Source organism: Saccoglossus kowalevskii, chromosome 2 (assembly GCF_978046115.1).
Source record: "Saccoglossus kowalevskii chromosome 2, keSacKowa6.1, whole genome shotgun sequence".
In the NCBI taxonomy this organism is placed as follows: Eukaryota; Metazoa; Hemichordata; class Enteropneusta; family Harrimaniidae; genus Saccoglossus; species Saccoglossus kowalevskii.
Genome location: NC_140642.1, coordinates 29,873,430 through 29,896,481, shown reverse-complemented (window position 1 = coordinate 29,896,481; position 23,052 = coordinate 29,873,430). Strand labels below are relative to the sequence as shown.

The following is a 23,052-nucleotide window of genomic DNA, read 5'->3' as shown; positions in this document are numbered from 1 at the left end:
CCCTGGCCAGGACGTTGGCAGCCCGCTCAGATAAAGCTTTCGTATGTGCGGGTCTAATGAGAGCCTCTATGCGGATAAGTGATACCCGCTAGGCTCGTGGTAGTGCGCCGTCTGGTTGGGACGGCATGTCCGGTAAGTCCGGAAGCACTGCTGGTGTTTCGACTATCGTTTCTGACAGAAGTGGAAACTAGGCCCTGTTCGGCCAATTGGGTGGACCAATGATAATATGCAGGTGTGCACCTGTCGAAGTCTTCTCCGGTGCCCGGTGGACTAGCGGGAAGGGAGGAAAAGCGTACACAACTAAGTGGATCCGCGGGGTAGCAAAGCGACCCTGGCCCAGGCTCCTGGAGTCAGCAGGAGTGTTACGTACGTCGGGAGCTTGGTGTTCCGGGGTGCGGCAAACGGTCTAACCTTGGACCGTCCACAGCCGAAACAGCCTGGAAGCTACCCACTGGGGTATCAGCCACTCCGTGTTCTGGAGACGGAGTCGCCCTGAAAGGGCGTCGCCAGACTGTTCCTCACCCCTGGAAGGTGGATTTTGCTCCGCTAGGACTGACAACGATGGGGAATGCGTCCCCCCTCCTTCTTGAAGGAGACCACCGCTGCGTTGTCTGTGCGGAGCAGGACTCTGTGGTCTCGAACTACGGGTAGAAAGCGTGGTAGTGCTAAGTACACTGCTCACAGTTCGAGCCGGTTGATTTGGTGGTCCCAAAACTATGCGGGAGCCATATCCTTGGGCTTGTTCGTCCAATAGATGCGCTCCCCAACCCTGGGGGGAGGCATCTTTTACCAGAGTCATACCTGCGGCGAGCAGGTCCAAGGGGGCCCCTCTGCCCGAGGTTGGTCAGTGACGACCACCAGGGCAGGGCTTCCTTCACTTGGTCCGAGATCGAAACCCGCCTATCTAGTTCCCATAGGAGAGCTCTGCGTTATAACAAGCGTTATACCGGGCGGCTGCGTAGTGCGGCCTGGGGAACGACCCTTCGAACCGAGGTCATCATTCCGATGATCCGCATTAGTTCACGGAGGGACACCGAGGGAACGTTGACTAGGCATTCGGCTAGGCTGCTTAGCGCTAAGCAATATGCTTGAAATAGCTAAGCCAAGCTTACCTCTGTGTCAAAACTCCATGCCCAGGGACACCAACTGCGCGTTGGCTCGAGGTGGGACTTGTCGATTTACTAACGAGCACAACTGGTGAAGTAAATCCTGTGTTAGCCTGATGCGTTTGGCTATTACCCCTTGCCCGGGTTGTTGGTAACCAGTAGTCTGGGTACAGGTTGAGGTGTACCAACATCTGGTGAAGCAGCAGCACTACCTGTTTCATCCCTCTGGTGAACACGTAGGGCGCTGTGCCTAACCCGAAGGGGGGGGGGTTGCACCGAAGTTCGAATACTTGGCCCAGCTGGGCGATTCGAAGGAGATGACAACTCGCTAGGTGCATTGGTACGTGCAGGTAGGCCCCGCTTAAGTCTAGCGGGGCTAGCCAGTCAAAACGGTGGATGGAGAGAAGAACCCTGAATGGTGTCTCCATGTGGAACCGATCGAGGGGCACGTACTGATTCAGTCTGTCTAGGTCCAAAACTGGACGCCTGCCACTTGTAGATTTGGTACTACGAACACATTTGGGTAGAAGCCTGGACTTAGTTCCGGCTGATGTACCCTGTGTATGGCGTCTTTCCCCAGCAAACTGCTACTTCCTGTCTGATTGCTTCCGCCTTGCGGGAGTCCCCTGGCAGTGCCCAACAGGGGAGACACTGACGGGGGGAAATGGAGATTTCAGCGGTATGCCGTAAACGGATGTCACCCGCCGTCTCCAAACTGGACTACACCCGCGCAATCTGTGTATGACAGGGATGTGTGGCCATGTGTTCGGCAGTTGCAGGGGGGGGGGGGGGGTGCTCCCTTCCCCCATGAGGCGAGTTCCCCAAGGCCTGAAGTAGTCACTAAGTTGTGACCTGGCCACTCACCGAACACGTGCCTGTCCCCCCCCCCCCCCCCCGGTTGAAGAGGTGAGCGTCAAACATGCTTCCCCTGCTGCCGGGTAGACGTCCGCCCAAAGAGGGTGAGGAGCCACCACCTGGCTCTTACCTCCCTGGGGGCGTGCCACTACCCTTCCCTCCCATGGAAGGGTATAAGCGCTTGCCTCCTGGCTGACTCTGGCTAGCGGACAACGCCCTAGGGCATTGTGTTTTCTGTGCTTGGGGTGCTCTCCGCTTGCCCATGGCAGGACCAACTGGCTAGCGGATTCGATCTGAACCCTCTGATTCATTGCACTCCGAAGCTCCGAGACTGTACCCACCATTCACTGAGCAAAGAGGGTGGAGGGTGTCCAGTCTGCGTCACTGAGGTGGGGGACGTACCCCAGCTCAGCTTGTCGGCGAAAACATGTGCGTCTAAGGCCGCGTCTCGTAGCACAGTAGTGGCCCTGGCCAAGCGAGCCAGGTAACAATAGGGGGTGTCGCACGTAGATGTGCGGTGGCCCACCAGTAAAAATGTCGCCTGGTCTAGGAGGCTGGTGCGTTCTGCCTCCAAGGTCACCAGAGTGCTGGGCACGCATAATAATGCGCTCAAGCAACTCTGCCCTCAGGGCTAGATGGGTCGTCCTCAATTGGCAAAGACACCCATGGAACGCGGCTATCCCCCTTTGCACGGTTTGCCAAATTCGTGGTACCGGGGTCAGGGGAAGGAGCCTTGGAATCCGGTTGGGGGCGTTTTGGTCTCATCCCACGCTATGGGGTCTGATCCCGAGACACACCGACCGGGTAGCGTTTGGTCCAGTGGGAAGTGTTGCCTAACGTTATCCCCACCCGGGGGCCTTAAGCATTACATCCTCCGTGGCTGACCAACGCCGCCCATCAACACCGTTTGCGTGCTCTGCGCCCCACTCCGCACTCAGACGGACAGGGGAGAGATGTGCCGACGGGGTTGCTTTGGATCCCGACGCCCGTGATCCCATAAGTGTTGAAGCAACCTTAGGTGGTCACTTTAGGATCAAGGGTGGGGGTATATACATCGTATCACTGGGATCGATGATACTCCGCCTCACCCCAAAAGCGTGGCTCACCGAGTCATACAGATGGAAGACTCTGAGGGACCGCCCGGAGTACCGGCTGTATCCAACGCGAGCGAACTGTGTCTCCTTTAACTTAAAATATGCGAGAGGGAGCGTGTTCGACTGTGCGTCTCATGACAGGGTCGGTTCCCTCTGGGGACGCCCGTGGGTCGGTAAGAAAGTAGTCAAAACCCACAGCGGGGACCGGACACAAGGATAAATTTGTTACCGTTGTACCGTTACCGCGTGACGAACCCTAGCTGGCTGAAAGTGGGGGGGGTCAACGCGTGCCCTGCCCTGAAAGCCCTGCCCCGAGATCGGAGACTTGGCTGCCAGCACCCCGTTGGCATTCAGTGCCCGCGGATCCAGAGAAGGACCGGTGCAATTAGCCTGAGCCTCGGCCACCCCCCAAAACAGGGGTTCCCCGGAAGAGACGTGTTTGAATGCAAACATGCTTTCGTGTCTCTTCCTGCTTGCCCACCGAGGGGACACAGTGGAGACAGCTCGCTCCGACTGCGTCTGATCTACCCGGCCTGCCAGGGACGCAATTGCCCCAACAGTCCTTCGACCAAAGCCCTCAACTCGGAGGCAAACTCGGTGCCATGCGAGGAAGGGTCCACGAAGAGACCCGCAACGGGCCCCATAGGAGGAAAGCCTCCAGGGGCACAGCCTCGCTGCAGCCGGTAAAATCGGGTAAAAAACACCGCCTGAAAAAACAGACTGTGAGGATGCCCTCCAATCAGCGGGGGAGACCGAGAAAATATCGGTACCTCCGCCGTCGGGCCTCTTACTCGACGTCCCGGTACATGAAGTACCGGTAGCCGAGCGTGAAGACTTTCCACTCATACAAAACACGCAACTCACATTAACCGATTTGTTTACTGGACGCGCAACCTTGCTGTGACGCGGTCAGTGTCAGCGATTTTGATGGCTCTGAAAGAAAATCTCAGGCCTCAGAACTCCAGTGAAAAAACACGCTTTCACGCAACAAAAAAAAAACCCGGAACCCACACGTAGCCACGACAAAGCATCTCGGATGCGGGTTCTATGCTGGTAGATTCTGAATAAACCACTGTACGGTCGGCTCGAAAGACGAGGAGACCGGAAGAAAAAGGCAGCGAGCCTTGAAGCTGTCATTACATCGATATATTGGTAAATACATTAAAAATAAAAGACGACATGCATGAGGGAGACGAATTACAGTTGTAAAAGGTGCCGCCATGAAATCAACATGTGACTACGTAGTGGCGCCGGATTTTGATTTCTTTGCTGTGAAAAATACTACACACAAAGGGGAAAACGACACGAGGGTAAAAAAAGACAAGGAAAACTTATCCTACCAGCTACCATGTCGGATGCCGAGCAGCGGCAACAACCCAAGCTATAAATCCGGACAGGAAAAAAAGCAGGCGATCCAGCAGAGCTCGCTAGATTTCATCTCCACTCGAGGCGGAGAGAAATTAAGAGCGAAGGACGGCTACCTGTGGCGCTGCCAGGTGGCCTCGGTCATGTGGGTTCGTGACGTAAGGGGTAAAAGAATCTTGAGGTCATGGGGCTTCCCCTGACCTGGATTCTATCTCTCCGTCACCGGCAGAATCGCTGATTAATGCCTACAGTTCAAAATAGTCATTTTGACTGACCGGAGTCTATGGTGGGTAATTGAACGTAGTGAATTAGTGTGTTTTAATACTTGTTTGTATGTTAATGAGCAGAATGACAGGCAAGAACGTTATCCAATCAGAGTAATTTGACCTTTAAACTATATCTAGTAGTAGTTAACCTTTGCACCTGAAGACTTCACTTTTCTTCAAGTTTCTTGATTGTCAATCATAACAAACGAATTACTATTTATAATGTTCCGTACAAATTATTCTAATGGAGAGATGTAGCGTGTAGCTTTATCTCGCCTGGGTTACAGTGAAAAGCGATCTGCACAGAAGACCCACAATGTTTACATAATTATGCAGCGTGCACACCCCCACTCCTTTTCTGTATATATTCAATGATGTCACTGCATATCATGAATAAATAGCAACAGATTCGCTGCAAATAAGACCAGTCTGTGGTGGTTTCGCATTCACCCCACCTTTCGCAAGCTATTTTTTCCAATTTTTTTAACTGAAAAAAAATCACCACAGCTGATATTTTTGTTTTGATTTTTTCAAGTTCTGATGATTTTATTTGTAGTTGTCTAGAAAAATGTTATTTTTATATTTTAGAATTGTTTTTGCTTATTTTGTAATAATAATAACCTTTATTGATATCGTATCCCCTCTGGGATCTAGATTAGAATACAATAAGGATATGAGGAACAATAAAATACATAAGGAATAATAATAATAATAAAAAAAAAGAAATAGTAAAAGAAATAGTAATACTGTGAAAATATTATTATATAAATATTTCTGGTGTTATTTTGAGGCAGCTGGTAAATTGCTTTTCATGAAGTTCTCTCTTTTAGTAAAAGAGTCACTGATAAACTTGGCAATTGCTTGGACAGTTTCAGAATTTTTGTTATTGAGAAATGCTTTCAGATTACTGAATAAGTTTAAGTTTCGAAACAAAGCATCTCTTTCAGATTTGTACAGGTTACAAGTGAAGAGGAAGTGTTCTTCATTTTCATTGGAGTCACAGACAGGGCATGTTCTATTACTGGTATGAGATATTTATGTTGTGATATCGCCCAACTTCAATCTGAAGTATGTGGGCACTTATCCTCAGTTTAGTCATATACTCATAGATGATCTATGGATGGGGTTATTAATAATTTCAAGGTATTTTTCAAGTGTAAAGTCAGTTTTCAGCTGTCTGTAGGTACAACGTTTATTTTTGTGATTAGTGCCTTTATTGTCATTATGGCATTGTTTCTGTGCAGTGTTTTTCAAACTTTATTTTTTAGTTTTTTTCTAGCTAATAGGATAATACACAAACATTGCGAATTTCTAAAAAGTTCAGTATTTTTTTGATGCCTGTGGTCTAATTGCTGATGTTTTCTTTGTCCAAATTGGTGCCAAGTTTATAGGTCTTAGAGATCAGAGTGTTTTCATCCATATGTTTTATTTTCAGCCAGTAGTTAATCATACGTTTGATGCTTGAGATGATAAGTAGATATCTTCCCACTTCAAGTAAACATGTCAAGTTTGTAGCTTTACAGTTTACTTGTAGTAATTTTTCCATAGGCAAGGATTGTTTAAACAAGCATGTTAATAATATCGCTTGTCCAGATTTCACCACAGTATGTGTTATTTTGGACTTTACACGAGCTCTGTATTGTGTACGTGCCAAATAAAATATCCTATCCTATCCTATCCTAAATGGCAGCTGCATAACACTTTGACCCCGCCCCGTTCCGGCAGTGCATGGAAGGCATGGGCAGCGAGTGAACTTTACTTGCCGTCCATGTTTCACTGCGTTATTCTGTTCAAATACTAAAGCAAGACAAGAATATGGTAGTTAACTTTACTTACCAAACCTGCTCCAACAACTGCAACACGTTGTTTTGCATGTGTGTTATCGTTCGACATAGTGATCGACGTTAATACAGTAGTCTATGACGACCGTCACCTTTCCACTAGTTGTTACCTCGGAACAACTTCACGTGTGGTTAGGGTTATGACAGGGTCAATCTTGGTTTATTCTTGGTGCGAGCATAGGTCTATGGTGCGAGGCAGGGTGCGAGGTGTTGGCCCAACATTTGGAGTTTACGCCCTCTATGGAGAGTTTAAGAGATGAAATGACCTGTGATATTGATTATCCAATCAGAATTGATATTCATGAATACCAAAATCCTTCCAAAGCGAGGCGGGATTTTTTGAAGATGGCTACCTATTTTGCATATTCTGTGCAGTGTTGTTCATTTCGGCTCTATTTCTGTAGAAAATAATGATATTTTTGCAACATTTGATATCCGAGATGGAACCTCATTGTATTCTATAATCAGGAATGAGTATCCGGGAAGTGTTTCCTGCAAGGAAACGCCGCTATTCTTACGCAGAAAAGTCTCAAAAGACTCCACGGTCAGGACGTCGAACGCGTTCAGCTTTTGGTGAGTACATAGCATTCATCATACAAAATTACATGCAATATTGTGTTATGCACTGATTTATATTGTTATAGGAGTGAAAACATCATTGTAGTGTTTCGAATGTAAATATCATTCACGTGATTGATGCTGTTTTCTATTTTCACTCTGTGACCGGCACTGCTTTTACGATTGTCACGAAAACAGAGCAGCCGGGAAGTGTAAATAAACGGGTGAAACTTATTAAAACATTGCAAGTATTTCAGATGTTTTTACCATGAAAAAACTATGTATTCAGCCTAGGAAGTTAACTTTTTGGCAAGGAGCAAAATGCTCCTAAGCACTAAAAATTTAGGAGCAAAATGCTCCTAAACCTAAAATTTTAGGAGCAAAATTGTTTCATGCGTAGAACAAATAAAATGTGTTATGCTAATCTTTGCGAATACAACTACAATAATCACATACTGTAATGAGAGATACTGTTCTGTTACAAAATATCTTGATTTGTATCCTGGTCGAACACTGCATTTACGATCTTATCAGGCCCCTCCAGTTTCACATTTGGTAGTCTTGCCCGCACTGATTCCTGCATCCATCTGGGAACAGAGCTTGAAGGATCACATTCGGCAATGCTAGGGCCTTCCAGGCTGATAAGTATTAGATCACCCACATCTTCCGTTTTGTGGCTGAATGCGAGGATGTAGAACTGATGCCCCGGAGTTTGTTGTTGGGATTGTTTTATGCTCCACCGGCCGAATGATATTAGTAATCTGCTTATTCGCCATGTCTTGTTCGAGCCGAAAATGCGACTTTGATTATTGATATTTCTAACACTACTTAATTGACACTGAAAAACGCCGTCACGTTAGCCAATGGAAATTATTTAATTGACAAACAAAAAGCTGTCGACAGTGTAAAACTGGCATTCATTTAAAAAAAAACTGTATGCCCGTATTTTGACAAGAACAAAACAACTGCCAATAACATATTTACAATGTTACTATTTCTTTATTATGACTTTCCCAGTACATCCTAAATTATTCAAAGCCTAAAGATCGTGCACGGTATCTCGTCTAGTGTGACTCGTGAAAGGCACGTTTCAGCTGCGTGTAGGGCTTCAATTTTCACTCGCAAAATACAACAGTTTCTGAAATCTACAAGCTAAATGCGGATACTTACAAGTTTGTACTCGCATAGACGTATATTTTAGGCACATTTGCGAGTAGGTACTCGCAACTTCCTAGGCTGGTATTTCGAGTGCGGCTAGCTCTTGAAAAAAAACCATTTCTTGCAGTTCTCGCTGCAAACGTCGAGGAGAGGCCAAGGATTAGGCTGCAGTAACAGTTGATGGCCAACAAAGAGTATACCGAAGATTCACAGTCAATTCATTTGCCTCGTCACATTGTGCAGGGTGATGTCGATTTCTATAAAATACAATCGGATACAATATGTACTGTATTTCGTAATATTCAGAAATAAACATCTTTTCCATGTTTACCAACACTTCGGCACATTGAATAATTATATTTTATTATACATCTGTCACCGTAACGCCATAAGTTACAGCGTGCTGTAATTTTGCGGTATTTTACGGGGTATTTTCATCCTACCATATTAGGAAACGCAAATTCCAAATATGGAATGATTACGCGGGTAAGCATCCTCTAATATTAAAAACAAACATGGCTGCCATCAGGGTTTGACCCGAACTCCACACAAAGAAGTTTCGGCATTCCCATGATGTATCCTTGGAAGGAAAAGATGTACATAATGTATAATATTAAGGTTATTACAAGGATACCTCAATGTATGCACTCAGACAGTACGCTGTTGCATCGACCTCTGCTGCGCGTCGGTCGATACTGCCACTGTACTGTCTTCGTGCATACTTTGAGGTACCTTCGTAATAATTTATAATATTCAAATAATAATAATAATATTTTATTAGCCTTTGAAATGAAGTGAAAAGAAACATACAAGTCAACAACAATAATGAATTGGTAAAAAATATCTGCATGAGCCAAATCTTCAGTAGTGTGTAAACGAAAATGAAGGACTAATTAACAATATTCGGCACATACTGAGATCTTGTTGCGTAAACACTACGATACTACAAATATCTTATGATCTAAACTTAATTAATCGTACAATCACAATCTTATGGAAATGGGAATGCTGACACATGGATTATAAACCACTATACACACCGTCACTCAACACACCGGGTCTATAATATTTGTACATCTGTTTATATCTTGTATGTTACAAAAACTTGGCTACATCAATCGTGTCGAGTTACCGTACATGGAGTTACATTTATAGTATGATTTAAGACCAAATATTTGTTTGCTAATTCTAGATAGGGCAGTCGGCCGCTCCCCTTGGAATGATTCCATGAATGCCTCAATAGACGGAGAACCAGAGATAACTTGGGATAACAACACTCCATCACCTAGAAGATGTACGAGACTTGGTAAGATATAGGAATATGTGTGAAAAAGTATTGTATCATGTGTTGACATATTGACATATTATGACACCTACATGTGGCATTCGGCAAGCTGTTGGCTGAGTGAATAGGTCGCTGGTGCGCGTGTAAGTCATCAAAAATGTGTACTATTTATCAATGAATCAGTCATTCGCTTCTATCCGCTGAAAAAAACAAAACACATGTCTGTGAACTGAAGACAGAGATTTGCATATTACCAATGACAAGTTGTATATGGTTACAGAGTAAGGAACTCAGTGTCACTATAATCACTTCATTATACAGCAAATATTACAGCAATTCTAAGCACTGATTTGACGCTGAAGTAGTGCTAGATATAGATAACATTCTACAATAGGTTACACACTTTGTTTTCACATTTACATAAGTTGCAACTAGAAACATAAACATTGACTGCAAATCAGGGGAATGATTGACAGATAATGTTTTCTATTTTTGCTACAAAGTCCGATGCACCCAGACTTTGTGGCGCGTCTGTCTTTCATTCACTTTTGGTCAGTCATTGTGTTGATTGCGTGTCTACAAATCGGAATTTGTCCAAGTTGTTTAAACACCACAATGGAGAAGCAAGGAGTCGAAAAACCAGTTGAAGATTGGAAATCGAAGTGATGTTTCAAAGCTTATAATATCGTCAAACGGTTTGTTACCACGGTGAGAGTATTCTGCCAGGAAAGCGTAAGAGCTACCAATCCGCGCCTAAAAAACTGACAACGTTATAGACTATGTCGAATATTATAAAACGCTGAGACCGAGCATTTACGAACCGTTGTGGTAAATTCGACAAAACTACTCGAAGACGGTGTATGTATGGCGGCAACCCTCCCGGACGTGTGATTGTGTGTTGCTAGCGATAAAGCTGTTTGCGGATACGGTGGAGTTATCATGCTTTAAAAAGTAAAAACGTTTTTCAAGGGGAAAAGTGTTTTGAAGCATGGCAAAATATATATTTTCTTGAAGCCCTTGTTCCTGGCTTTTTGAAAAAAATAGTCTACAATATGTATCACGGATTAGTCAGGTGATTACTAAGTAAACATGGAGGTGTTATTTTGAATAAAGATGAGTTTTGTGTAAAAACAGAGGGGTTTTGTAAAAAAAGAAAGCTGAAAAATCACTGCAGCATCAGCATTATTTGGTGGCAATGTTTTGGTTCTCATAGTCAAGAACTAATAATCGAATAACATCCATTCTACTTATGTATTCAATTTCATTATTGATATACTGGCGAAGTCTTCATAGGACATTTGTTGCAGGCAGCTTTCAGTTTAATATATCACGGTTTAGTGGTTATATAGATCGGCGTGATTCGTACATTTCCATAGTAGGAATAATGCACTTTGATCAACATTTCTGCCATGATCAGTTGGTCAGCTGGTTCTGTAAAATAACTCTAACTAACGTTCTTTACAGTGCCACCACTTTATGCGCTCACTGAAATAACATGTGACGCAAATTGAAGTAGGAAACTAAGTTGAGAGCCTCAGTCGTTTATTGGAGGAGAAATTCAAAACTAATGTACCGCCACTTTTATGGGCGGAGCTTCCTTCTGGTGTGCTTCAAATTGCAGACATGCTGTATGCATTATTTGTAACAACTTCTGTAAATGTGAAAACAAAGTGTGTAACCTATTGTAGTAAGTTATCAACATCTAGCACTATTTCGGCGTCAAATCAGTGCTTGGAATTGCTGTAAATAATAATTTCAGTGATGATAGTGAGAAACTATTGCAACCATAAACCCTTGGGAAGATCTTAATCTTACGTAGTCTCATTTACACAATTTCGCTGAAGCAGACCATCGATGGCTGTCTTACTATATTTGAACTTTGTTTATTTGATTGGGTTCGCTACTAGTAAGTCGCTGGTTCTATCCATCAGCATTCCCATAACAGCAACTCGCATCGATTTTCAATTTCTTATTTCCAAACCAATAGATTTTGTCGTCTTATATAATACCATAGCTTAACTGATAAAAAGATGCGACCTTGCATGATAACCATAGACCCTCCATGGATATAATTTAGTGTTCTATTTACCATTAAAAAGGGTCAGAGCATATGCCACTATTTGATATATTTGACAGTGAATATAGGTTAACTGTATCCATCCTGCCAGGGTTTAGTAATGAGATGTCAGCCGAATTGATGAAACAGAGCTGGCAAAGACGTGCAATTTACTGCTCAATATTAGGTAGTTTAATGTAGTAGGATTATGAATTTGCCATCCTATTCAAACCATAGCATTTGTATACTTGCAAATGATTTGCATATTTATTGACTTATGTAATTTCATTTCAGCAACTAAAATAAGAAAGCGAGATGCCAATGCAACAAATGTTTCAGAAATTGTTAGGAGGATTACATCCACCAGTAGTGTAAGTATTGTTTTTAGCACTCTGTAATGTGGTCGGCCTAGCAAGATGTACCACGCAGGTATTTCCAGTTGGGAAATGATCAAAATGTATGTATATAGACTCACCAGAGTGGCAACTCTAATTGGTCGTTAACACACAAATATAAATGATATTGTGACATCCCTCAACTAATCACCTGCTAAAATAGCAAACCATAGCTCGTTTAATGGTTAAAAAAATAGTTTTTTGTTCTCTCTATATACTGGTATTTTTGTGCATTCACCAATATTTGTTTTTGCTTTAAATCGCTTTTGAGGATATTGCTGTTTCCATTTCTCCCAACCTTACTGAGAATTTGTTTTCCCCACTGAACTGCTGTTTACTGTTCAGATCGCTGATACACTTCGCCCACAATTAAAATGTTGTCAGCATGTCTCTATAAACATAAAATTAATCATTTGTTTAATCGCAGGCAAAGAGCTGGTTGCATTATTTGTTCAAGAAGCAGTGTTCTATTATGTAAATAGAGCACGCCAATACACTTTATGTGCACACGTAACTATTCTAATGTTAGTAAGTTTCTGTCAGCAAGACAGCTGGAAATACATACATGTGATAAATACATGCAATATATCAGAATTTGTGACCTCCATGCATCTTATTTATTGAACTTGTGTAGTAATCTTCATATGTTCTTCACCAAAGATATCACACGGCCACTCATTGGATACTGATCATACTAATCAAACAAAGAATCACTCATTTCGTAACCAGATCTGTCTTGTGTTTGAAAAACTTGTTTAAACTTGCTACATACCACGAGAAGCGGTCAGAAATCGTCTGATTTTTATCTGCCTTTTTGTCTGCAGTTGAATAATATTTGCCTTGAAATACTGCAACCTGGAAAAGCCCTTTGGAGACTTCCATTTTTGCTTAACACAGGTGAATCACCTTTTGATCAATGTGTATTATTGTCAGACAAGACTGACACTTCTTGTAAACAAATGCCAATGCTACATGTATAAGCGTCACAAGACCATGAAGCTTCAGAGGCCTGTTGAATACTAATTACTTTAAGATTTATCCCCATGTCTTCATCATTGATTACTATTTACACTACAGTGTTTGTTTCTTATGTTAGGATGTTACCTGTGCAAAGCCAAGCACTCCAACTCTACTGAATGTCTGGATGAATAAAGATGATGAAGGTGGTAGTTCTACCCGTAGAACTACTAGTCTATCCAGTATGCAGACCCCTATCAGGAGAAGGTATGCAATACGCCAAGCAGACATCAGTGTTCACGCTCACATTGCTTTCATGCCTAATTCATTTCAAGAATTTGTAAATTAATTTTATGTATGGTATATATATATATATATATATATATATATATATATATATATATATATAGTATATATCATTGTTCTCCACAATCCAAAATAGTTTTTGGGTAACCTAAATTGCATACATTCACAATATTAATTTGCATATACATTTATTATTATATATTCTAGCGTTTATATTTTATATGTGAAAATGTTTTGTGTATATGCACTCAATCTTTCGAAATACAAACAAAATCTTATACCTGATTCTGCCGTAAATTTGCCCATTCAAAAAATGGCTGTGAAGCCCTTATTTGGAGTTCAAAATTTCAAGAAATGATTATTAAATATTTTTTTAGGACTACGCCCGCAGTTTGACTACCAAGACGAAAGAAACTACAGAAACTAATCTAAGATATGATAAAAAAAATTCTTGCTGAACTGAAAAGTAGACCGCCTAAAATTACATTGTCACCAAGTGTCATCTTTCTTCAAAAAAAATCACATTAACGAACCTGGTATGTCAAATTATACAAATTTTCTTTAAATTTTTAGCTCCGCTGTCGACTTTGTCGAGCGGAGCTTATCATATGAGTGATTGTCCGTCGTCGTCCGTGTCAATGTTTTACTCTTTCGACTTCTTCTTAAAAACTGCAAGTCTGAATGCTTTGATACTTGGTGTATATTTACCTTGGGTAGACCTCTCTCAGATTTGTTCATTTTGTGATGATATCTTTAATTCTCTAATTTTGATAAATATTTTTGGTAAAAAGTGATATTTTCGACTTCTTGTTAAAAACCACAAGTCTGATTGCTTTGATATTACATATATAGGTACTAAATGTGGACCTCTCTCAGATTTGTTCATTTCATGATGATATCTTTAATTCTCTAATTTTAGTGAATATTTTTGTCATTTTTGGTAAAAAGTGATATTTTTGACTTCTTGTTGAAAACCGCATATCTGATTGTTTCGATACTATACTTTATCGTTCATTTTCTAATGATATCTTCTGTTCTTTAATGTGCATTGCTAACAGCGGAGCTATCTCAGCCGAGAGGCTGCTTGTTTTTTATACCCAAACTGTCGTTTAATGGCCCAGGGTGAATTTACGGCAGAATCCAATGATTTGCAGTCATAGAATTTACACAATGCTTGGTTTGAAGTAGGTGATTTATGCCTACTCAAAATAATCTGTAATCATGAAATGCAATGTGTTCGATTGATATCTAAAACACTATGTGGAGAACACTGATGTATGTTCTTCCTGGTGTCATAATCATTTGTTTTAAAACCATAATACCCACATTATTTTTTTTCGAATTGTGTGAAGATAAGTTGCCCAGAATGAATTTGCATTTTTTTTCAGGAATAAAAGAAAAGTTAATGGGCGACCAATTGGTGTAAGATCATCACAAGTCACTAAATACATGAATAAACTAATTGAAGAAGCTGAAGCGCAGGATATGATCAATAATGAAGATGACAATATTTTTCAGGAAAAGTATGGTTTTCGTCAATTCAGATTTGTATATTTTATTATCTTAATGTGGAAAATTCTTAATGATTTGCAAAAGATTACAATTTGTTTCTCGCACTGATTTCTAAAAGCAAATATAGGTGCCTTTATTCCAATTTAAAAAAATCATCACAATTTTTTTTTAATGATGTTGCAAATAATTTTAACGAAAGAACAAAAGATTCAAACAATGTTAAAAGGCCAGGTTTTATGACGAAATTTGGCATTTTGGAAGGAATGGGGGCTTTGTCTAACATGACACCAAAAATTAGAAATGTGGGTGGTTAGGTCAAGCATGGGTGCTAAGTTGGACAAGTATGCTACATGCAAAGTAATTCTATAGACACATTCTTAGTTGTTTCTAAGAACAATGTTGCATTTTCTTATTGATTTCCCTGCAAGCCAACTTAAGTATTCTCATTGACAAGATTTAGTTGAAAGCCCAAAATATTTAATTTGAAAGTAACAGCATTCATTAGTTATACTGAGGTAAATCTGACATATTTTGCAGATTTAAGTTATTATTTAAAAAAAATTTTTCACTACAATATACATCATGCATTGCTGTTCTTAAGGTAGAGATGCAGTTTATTTGGCTTGCTTTTTAATTGAGTAATTAGACAATGAAGATGGTATTATATATCCAACGTGTTATATATTTTCTGAAAGCTTATTATACAAACTTTGTAAAACTTATCTTTATTTTAAATATCCAAAATACGTTTTTGATTTTGGGTCAAAAATATGCTTCTTTGGGCAAAAGTGGTTTAAAAAAAATTAGCTTAAAAACTTCAAGTCCGTTTGTGGGTAAAATTACCCCACTGGATACCTTGGTATACTACTAATTCAAATGCATTCATCTCTCTAACGGCTTTCAAAGTCGCACAACATGACCTCAAAGTTCACTCTTTTCTAGTTTTGCATAATTTATATATCTATATTAATTGCGGACTTGTTATTTTTGTTCCACTCGCCGTAATAAACTGTCCGGACGCATTTTGAAGGGGGAGCACCTTGTCAATAATGTGTGAAAATTTCAAGACAAATGGAAAAAGCGTCTATCAGCTATTTTAATTTAGAGCCCAAAAATTCACCAAAAATAGAAGACGAGAAAAAGGCTAATTTGCATATTTGCCCGTTAAACCGAGAATTACTGCTTTGTCATACTTTGTCAGACTTTCTAGACTATTGAAATTGAAAGTTAATGTATAGACATACATTTTATGTAAAATCAGAACAACTGCTCTTCAATATATAAATCAGAAACACGTCATTCGTACCAGTGTTTTGATGGGGTCGGTAAAAACACGTGGCAATGCCCAGTAAATATGACGTCATCTCATAAATTATTAAACAGACGGCGGTCCTAAGAAGGTGACTTTTTATCACGACCAAAACATCATGGCTTCTCTTCCATGTATTTTCAATAAAAAATCTACGAGTATTTCAGAGCCTATGGTTTACCGTGAAGAGTACAAAGTGTGATATTAAATTATTTATCCTCGATGATTTTTTATGTATTGAGAATCAATCCCAGGAAGCGAACGCACAGTAATGACTAATCGCGTAACCCTAGAATCGAAACATGAGGCACAGAAGTTTGCATAATGTCAATCAAAGGTTCTGTTATTTGCTTACTCATGCAAATTAGGCAATTGGACATAAACATTTCCAATTGTGAGTGTTTTTTTATTTTTAACCAGAAAATAACGATCAATTTTAACGGTGTTCCAATAAGAATTCATTGGTCAAATTTTCACAGAATGTTCTTTAGATAAAAATCTATATAAAAAACGAAAAAAAATATTGTTGATGAAATTCACAAATAAACTGCATCTCTACCTTAATTCTACTTTGGTGCACTTGTATCACAACTAATCTAGAAAGTACATAATGTTTGAAGCTTGCTTGGAAACACGAGTAAAAATCAACGTCCTATAAGATCAGAAAGAACAAAGGAAAACAATCCTAATGGGAAATGTTTTATATGAAAGGTTCAATGCCTTGTTGACTTCATAAGATGCTGAAAAGTCATTAATGAATATGGTGCAATAATTGTGACATGTTGTACATTACGAATAACAACCAGCTTTACGATTAAGTGATACATCAGTTGATACTGTAACCTTTTTATCCCATGATCACATGAGTGTCATAACGACATAGAAGTCACGATTTTACAGAACTACAATTACGAATCCTAAGCTAATTAATGCTAATTATGTGTGCCGTCAAACCATGTTGGATGGCATTATTAGTTATTGTCTTCGCACTATTCGATTAATTGCTTTTATCCAGTATGAAATTTCATATCATATCATGGTTATGTTTAAAGTACGTTATTATGTAAATATGTTTTTATTTATGTTTTACTTGCATGTACATTATGTGTTTCGTTGATCAAGTTTATTGTCGCATTCGTAGTCACCTCGTCTTATTGCATATTTTGTTTGTTTTTGAAAACAGACCTAAAGTTGGTAATGACAATCAGGAAACAGCTCTTACAAAAAATGGGGAAGTGATATTGGCGATCGATAGTGAAGAGGAAGATGAAGACAGTGAGAAACAAAAGAATAACAACAATGATTCTATTGAACTGTTTGAGAAAGTAACAACAGAAGTTGTGCACAGTGAAGTGAGTGAAGATATCCAACAAGATGACAGCTGTAAATATGAAGGTGGAGGAGAAAATGCAGATGTGCAAAGCGCAAAACTTGGAAAGAGAAAGAGTAATAGCCCCGATCCATTATTGGGTGATGGTGATGACCTGTGGGATGATGATGATCTGTATTGTGATGATTCATTTCTCAGACAAGCAACACAGATTGAAATTCAGTGTTCACAGATTGCTGACTCCATACCAGTCAAGATTGAGGATTTTAGCAAGAACTCAAATGTCGTTGCTAGTACTCCTCTCGTGCATAAAGCTAAATCGGTTATTGATACAGCGAAAATGGCAACAGGGTCAACTTCTCGAATTCTTCAAAAGCTGAAAGAGACTGAGAGCAAGCCGGTCAAAACCAGGCAGTTTGGTGGAACATCTGTCAAAGTCAACCAGTTTGCAGTTAAAAATAAGCAACAGCTTCCTGTCGCTTCAAAGCCTGCACTGTCAAATCCACCAAGGCTCGTGCCCAATACACGGCAACACACTGCCACTAGGGACACTGAAGGTCCCAGCAATCCCCAGTCGCTCCCAAGAAGACCCTTAAATATTGCAGGTGCAGTGAATAATTTATTGACACAAAGTGCACAGACATCTGTTAACAGTGATTTATCTCAGAGGATGCATGTTGCATCAAGTAGTCACAAAGCCATTCCTACTCTCACCACTACTGCACCCACTACTACTAAATCTCTTATTCCTGCCAAGAACTTTACAGTTCCTTCTTCTCAAGTCTGTCGTACTAGCAATTTAGCAATACAGTGTGCTTCAAAACAATTTTCTCGAGCTTTTTCTCCTCATAAGGCCCACAACGTTGCTAGCACAAATCCCAGTAATCCCTCAACCAGGACAACGAGAAATAACAGTTCCAGTACGCTTGGAAGTACAAAATCTTATCCACATGAATATAATGGGAAAGCAAATTGTTTTTCTAAAACAAACCAGTTAACCACAACTGCCAGTGGTGTGAACATGAATGATCCAGTCTGTCATAAAAACCTGATGAAAACGGCAAACAGTGAATATGACATTAGCCTAACGTCGGATGAACTGCTGTCACTAATTGGGCAAGACGACAGTTGGGACATTGATGATACTGTTCTCGGTAATACAAATGAAGCAAGTGGTCTGAAAACCAATCAACCTGAACTGTTGTATAATAAAGCTGTTGATCCTCCAGTCAGTTCTAAGGCAAACACTAAGATGCAGCAACTCTTTTGCTCAGTGAAAACAAATACCCAGTCTGGTACAAAACAGATTGTTCATGGTGTAACAGGAAGTCATAGTCAGACTATGAATTTGACTGAAAACAAAATGACTGAATCTTCAAGAAAGAATGTCGGCCACTATACTCTGCCAGTGAAGAACACTGGTAGTCTTTCATTGAAGGCAAACTCAACAACTGCTTCTAAATATAATGAAGCATCTAAGTTGGCTGCAAACAGCCAGAAGGCACCAACACGCATGACTCTACGAAGTAGCAGCGTCACTTTTGGAACTACAAATATTCCTACAATCCCAAAAGACACTCTGATGAATAAAACATCAGGACTGAACACCAAACCACTGGGTGATTGTAACAAAACATTGGTTTCACATGGAATGGGCAACAATGCCAGAAATTCCTCCCGAACGAATCAATTCATGAATGCTCACTCAGTAAAATCGTCTGGAAGTAGTGGTACTACCGGTAGTGAAAGCAGTGGTAAACTATCAAGCAGTCAGGGTAAGTAGTCGATTTGTAAATGTTATCAAATCACCCGCTGAAAGCCGCCATGAAGACTCAAAATCAATGAAGAAAACAAATGGTATCAGCAGGCCATGTCATTAAATGTGATATTTATGGCACACCAGAAAGGAAAGATCACCAGGTCGGACATTGGTTATGTTCAATATAATACACTAATTGAATAAGTCACATTATGTACTAGGAATAATTACCATCACCAAGTAAAGTATATATAGGCTTCTAAACAATAGGCATTATTGTCTTGCTGTAGTAAATGGCTCCAGCCAAGCTCTGGTAGAATCGAGTTTCCTTCAACTTTTATTGATCAATTATGTTGTACCAAAGTAAATGTATGTGACTATGAATATCACAAGTGATTCAATGTTTCATCTATACATTTGTATAACGTAAAACTTGAGATTCTGTCGAATAAAGGTAAAAAGCCACATATGGCTCAGTGGGAACTCATTTAACTGGCATCTTTGTAGCCGTTTTCACAATAACAAATTCGTATCAGAACTTATCAACCCAAATTCCCTTGTATTCGACCATATTATACCAGACCCCTGTTGTGTTCTAAATTTCAAGAAAGATTTGCTTATCCTTAGTGAATAACTGATAAAATTAGTTCTCCCAACACGCTATGTGAATTATGTAATCATTTGCATGAATCCACATAGGTCAATTTGAGTTAATGGCCTGCTTTCAATGTCATTTTCTAGCCATGTTTTACAATAAAAAGCAAATATGTCATGCATTGTTTCAAATCTGCATTTTCGACAAAAGCTATTGTACCGGTAAAATAAATATCCTAGTGATTCAAAGAAATTGTCAATGCCACATATCTTCGGAACATGTTCCATAATAGCCACATACAATTAACAACACTCATTAACATAGCAGCACCTCCAATAATCAATAGCCTGTGGTGACTGGATTGGGCCTTTAATGGCTGTTTTTAAGTGTTTGAACCTATTGCGTGTAAATATAGTGAAAACTTGATTTTGGGATATACATGTATGCCATATAGCATTTTGAGTATTTTTACCTGGTGCAAATCATGGTTCTAGGGGAAATAGTGTTACAAAATGCCAGAAATGTTTTCCTTTTCAAACATCTAATCACGTACTTAAATCAGATTTGTATAGGTTTGAGTTACGAACACAAAGTTACAAAAACGCACGCACATATTTTAACCATGCCCACTTTTAAGAAACGGCGCCCAATTGTAATTTTATGTTCAACTTTGAGTTATGGGCAACATAGATTTACATTTAGTTACTCAAATTTTAATCAACAGTTACCAAAATTTATGGGGAATATAAAACTCCCTATATTTTTTCTTGAACCTTCAGTCATAGGATTGTGTACACAAAGGCAAGACATGTTACGTTTCTATGGGAAATCAAACAGGAAGTTCAATGATTTTGTCAGTTAAACTATGACGTGATATAAGGTTTAAATTCAAAATTAATGCAAAATTTTACATGAATCCTGATTGATAGATCCAGCTCCTTGACACGCCCAATCAAATCATTCAATTTAACCGAGGTCAAATACGGCTTTTCCTAACATGACCACGCACAGGTTTGTAGGGACTGCCATGAATGGTTGACTTCAGTGAAACCGCACAAATCAGATGATGGTGTAGCTGGTAAATGTATCCTGTAATCCTTGGCAACTGACTGTGTAACATGCTAAAATTTCTCATTTCATTTCAGGTGAAAAGACATGTTCTCAGCGATACACTCCAGAAGAGATAGAAAGAAAAAAACTAGAGGCTTTGAAAAGACGTCAAGAAAGACAGCAGTCATCGCAGGAGAGTAGTGGAAGATCGTCTCAGTGTAGTAGTAGCAGTACCAGTACCCAAAGTAGAAAGTACAACTTTAAACACATCAAGAATGGACCCAAATGACAAATATGTTTGCTAATTGACTTTGACGACAACCAGGAATCGTAAAATCATGCCTGTCCATCTCTATAAAATTGCATCTTTGGAAATTGTCGCTTTAATACAGAGTGAAAGCATGTTGCTAAGCTTTCATTAAACTCAATTAGAGATTGCGCTAGCATTATGTAATTGATAACAATATATTTAATTACAAATCATAGTATAGTATGTAACGTGACAGTGTGTAAATAAGACGTTCATTTCCAATAAAAAGCACAGCTGAAGCTGTAGGTCTGAATATGTTATTATCCTCTCTGTATCTGTAAGGGTGGTGTTTGTTGTGCCATGTACGCACAAGATATGGGATTCGTATGAACAAAGATGGCGATTTTGACCAATGAGTACAAACTTTGACGTTACCAAGCTTTAACAAGATAATTTCTTTGGTGATTGGAAGGTATTGAAAGAGTCGCAGGCGGTAATTACCGGGGGTAATACATGTTGCACCAAGGTCAAAACTCGTACCCTTGATTTTTATTACAGTTTATTGGATTGTGGGAAAACCAATATTTATCAACGCACATGTGTGGCTAGACTACCACCACCCTTTAATATGACTTTTGTATTTGCTCTATGAGAAGCCTATTTCCAATAAAAATGCATGCAAGTTAGACTTGCTTGCAGTCTGTTGCGATTCAGATGGCATATTCTTGAAAAATAAATATAAATTGCGTAAACGAGGGGTGAACGCGAAAGTCATGTTACGGCGAAATCCCAACAGACTTTCCATCAGTGTAAGCGCCCTCACATTACTGGCCAGGTTCGGGCTTGTAAATTTGCATTATGTCATATGGGAGGTGGAGCAGCCAAGCCACGGAGTGTGGGTGGTTTCCGGGGTCTCAGTTGATATGTTAATTAGCCTGTGATCTGATTGGTTGAAACACATTAGACATGTCAATCATTATTCTTTTCTCCTTGACAGTCTTTCACTCCATGAAAGTTTAGATACATGTATTAGGAATTACATTTTTTTTTAGCGTTTTGGTGACCCCCCCCCCCCCACATATTTGTATTGCATGACCCAGGATTTTGTAGCATGAATAAATTGATAGAATTCAGAGAATTGTTCATTGATCTGCCAAACCAATTACCATGGTAAGCAATTTGCATAATAATTTGCCAAATTCAAGCATTTTCATATGTTCCCCATATTTACATATTGCAATGAAACTTGGTACATGGATGTCCTGGGATATTGCACAAACTAGATTAGTTTTTGGTTGAAGACAAGTGCATATTAATTACCTAATTTGCATATTAATTAGCCAATTTTAAAAGAACCATTCAATGAAAATTGATACACATGCTCTGGGATAATGTGCAAATTTGGTTTTGGGTTGAGATCAATGTGATATGACTAATGTTTTAGATGACTATATATGGTCGTGTGATCTCGTGTATTTGCTGATAATTTTTGACTCCCGTGTGCGAAGCACACAATGGGAGTTTTTGCAGTTACCTTGTCTGTATGTATGTGTGTGTGTGTGTGTGTCTGTCTGTTCGTTCCACGGATATCTCAAGAACCGTATGTTGGTTTTTAATGAAACTTGGTGTGTAGATGCTCTGGGCTAACGCACAGATTTGATCGGGTTTTGGTTGAAATCCATGCATATTAATTACTTGATTTACATGATAATTAGCTAATTTTTAGCTGTTCCTTGACTGTTCCACTGATATCTAAAGAGCCATTCATTAGATTTTGATGAAACTTGGTACACAGATGCTCTGGACTAATGCACAGATGGGATTAGTTTTGAGTAAAAATCCATGCATATAATTAACCTAATTTGCATAATAATTAGTAAATGTTTGGCTTTTCCACTGATATCTCAGGTACTGATCATCACATTTCAATGAAACTTACATAGATGCATAGGACGATGAACAGATATGTGAAATATTAATTACCTAATTTGCATAATTAATCAAT

At 39.9% G+C, this 23,052-nt stretch overlaps 2 protein-coding genes across 2 annotated transcripts in view; one reads left to right on the top strand and one right to left on the bottom strand.

Annotated features, from left to right (window-relative positions):
• LOC100376208 (kynurenine 3-monooxygenase-like) overlaps nt 1-6,758 on the bottom strand; it is a 28,503-nt gene extending 21,745 nt beyond the window's left edge. The window contains exon 1 of the mRNA XM_085494147.1: nt 6,523-6,758. Within this exon, the coding sequence (XP_085350273.1) occupies nt 6,523-6,579 (57 nt within the window). The 5' untranslated portion in view covers nt 6,580-6,758. The remainder of the gene's footprint in view (nt 1-6,522) is intronic.
• Nucleotides 6,759-6,891: 133 nt separating this feature from the next.
• LOC100378911 (uncharacterized) lies at nt 6,892-21,367 on the top strand. The gene is made up of 7 exons (XM_002735144.4): nt 6,892-7,100; nt 9,436-9,549; nt 11,879-11,955; nt 13,076-13,203; nt 14,631-14,765; nt 17,247-19,168; nt 20,893-21,367. Exons 1-7 carry the CDS (start codon nt 6,998-7,000, stop codon nt 21,084-21,086), a joined length of 2,673 nt encoding a protein of 890 aa, XP_002735190.1. The 5' UTR covers nt 6,892-6,997; the 3' UTR covers nt 21,087-21,367.
• The last annotated feature ends 1,685 nt before the right edge of the window (nt 21,368-23,052 follow it).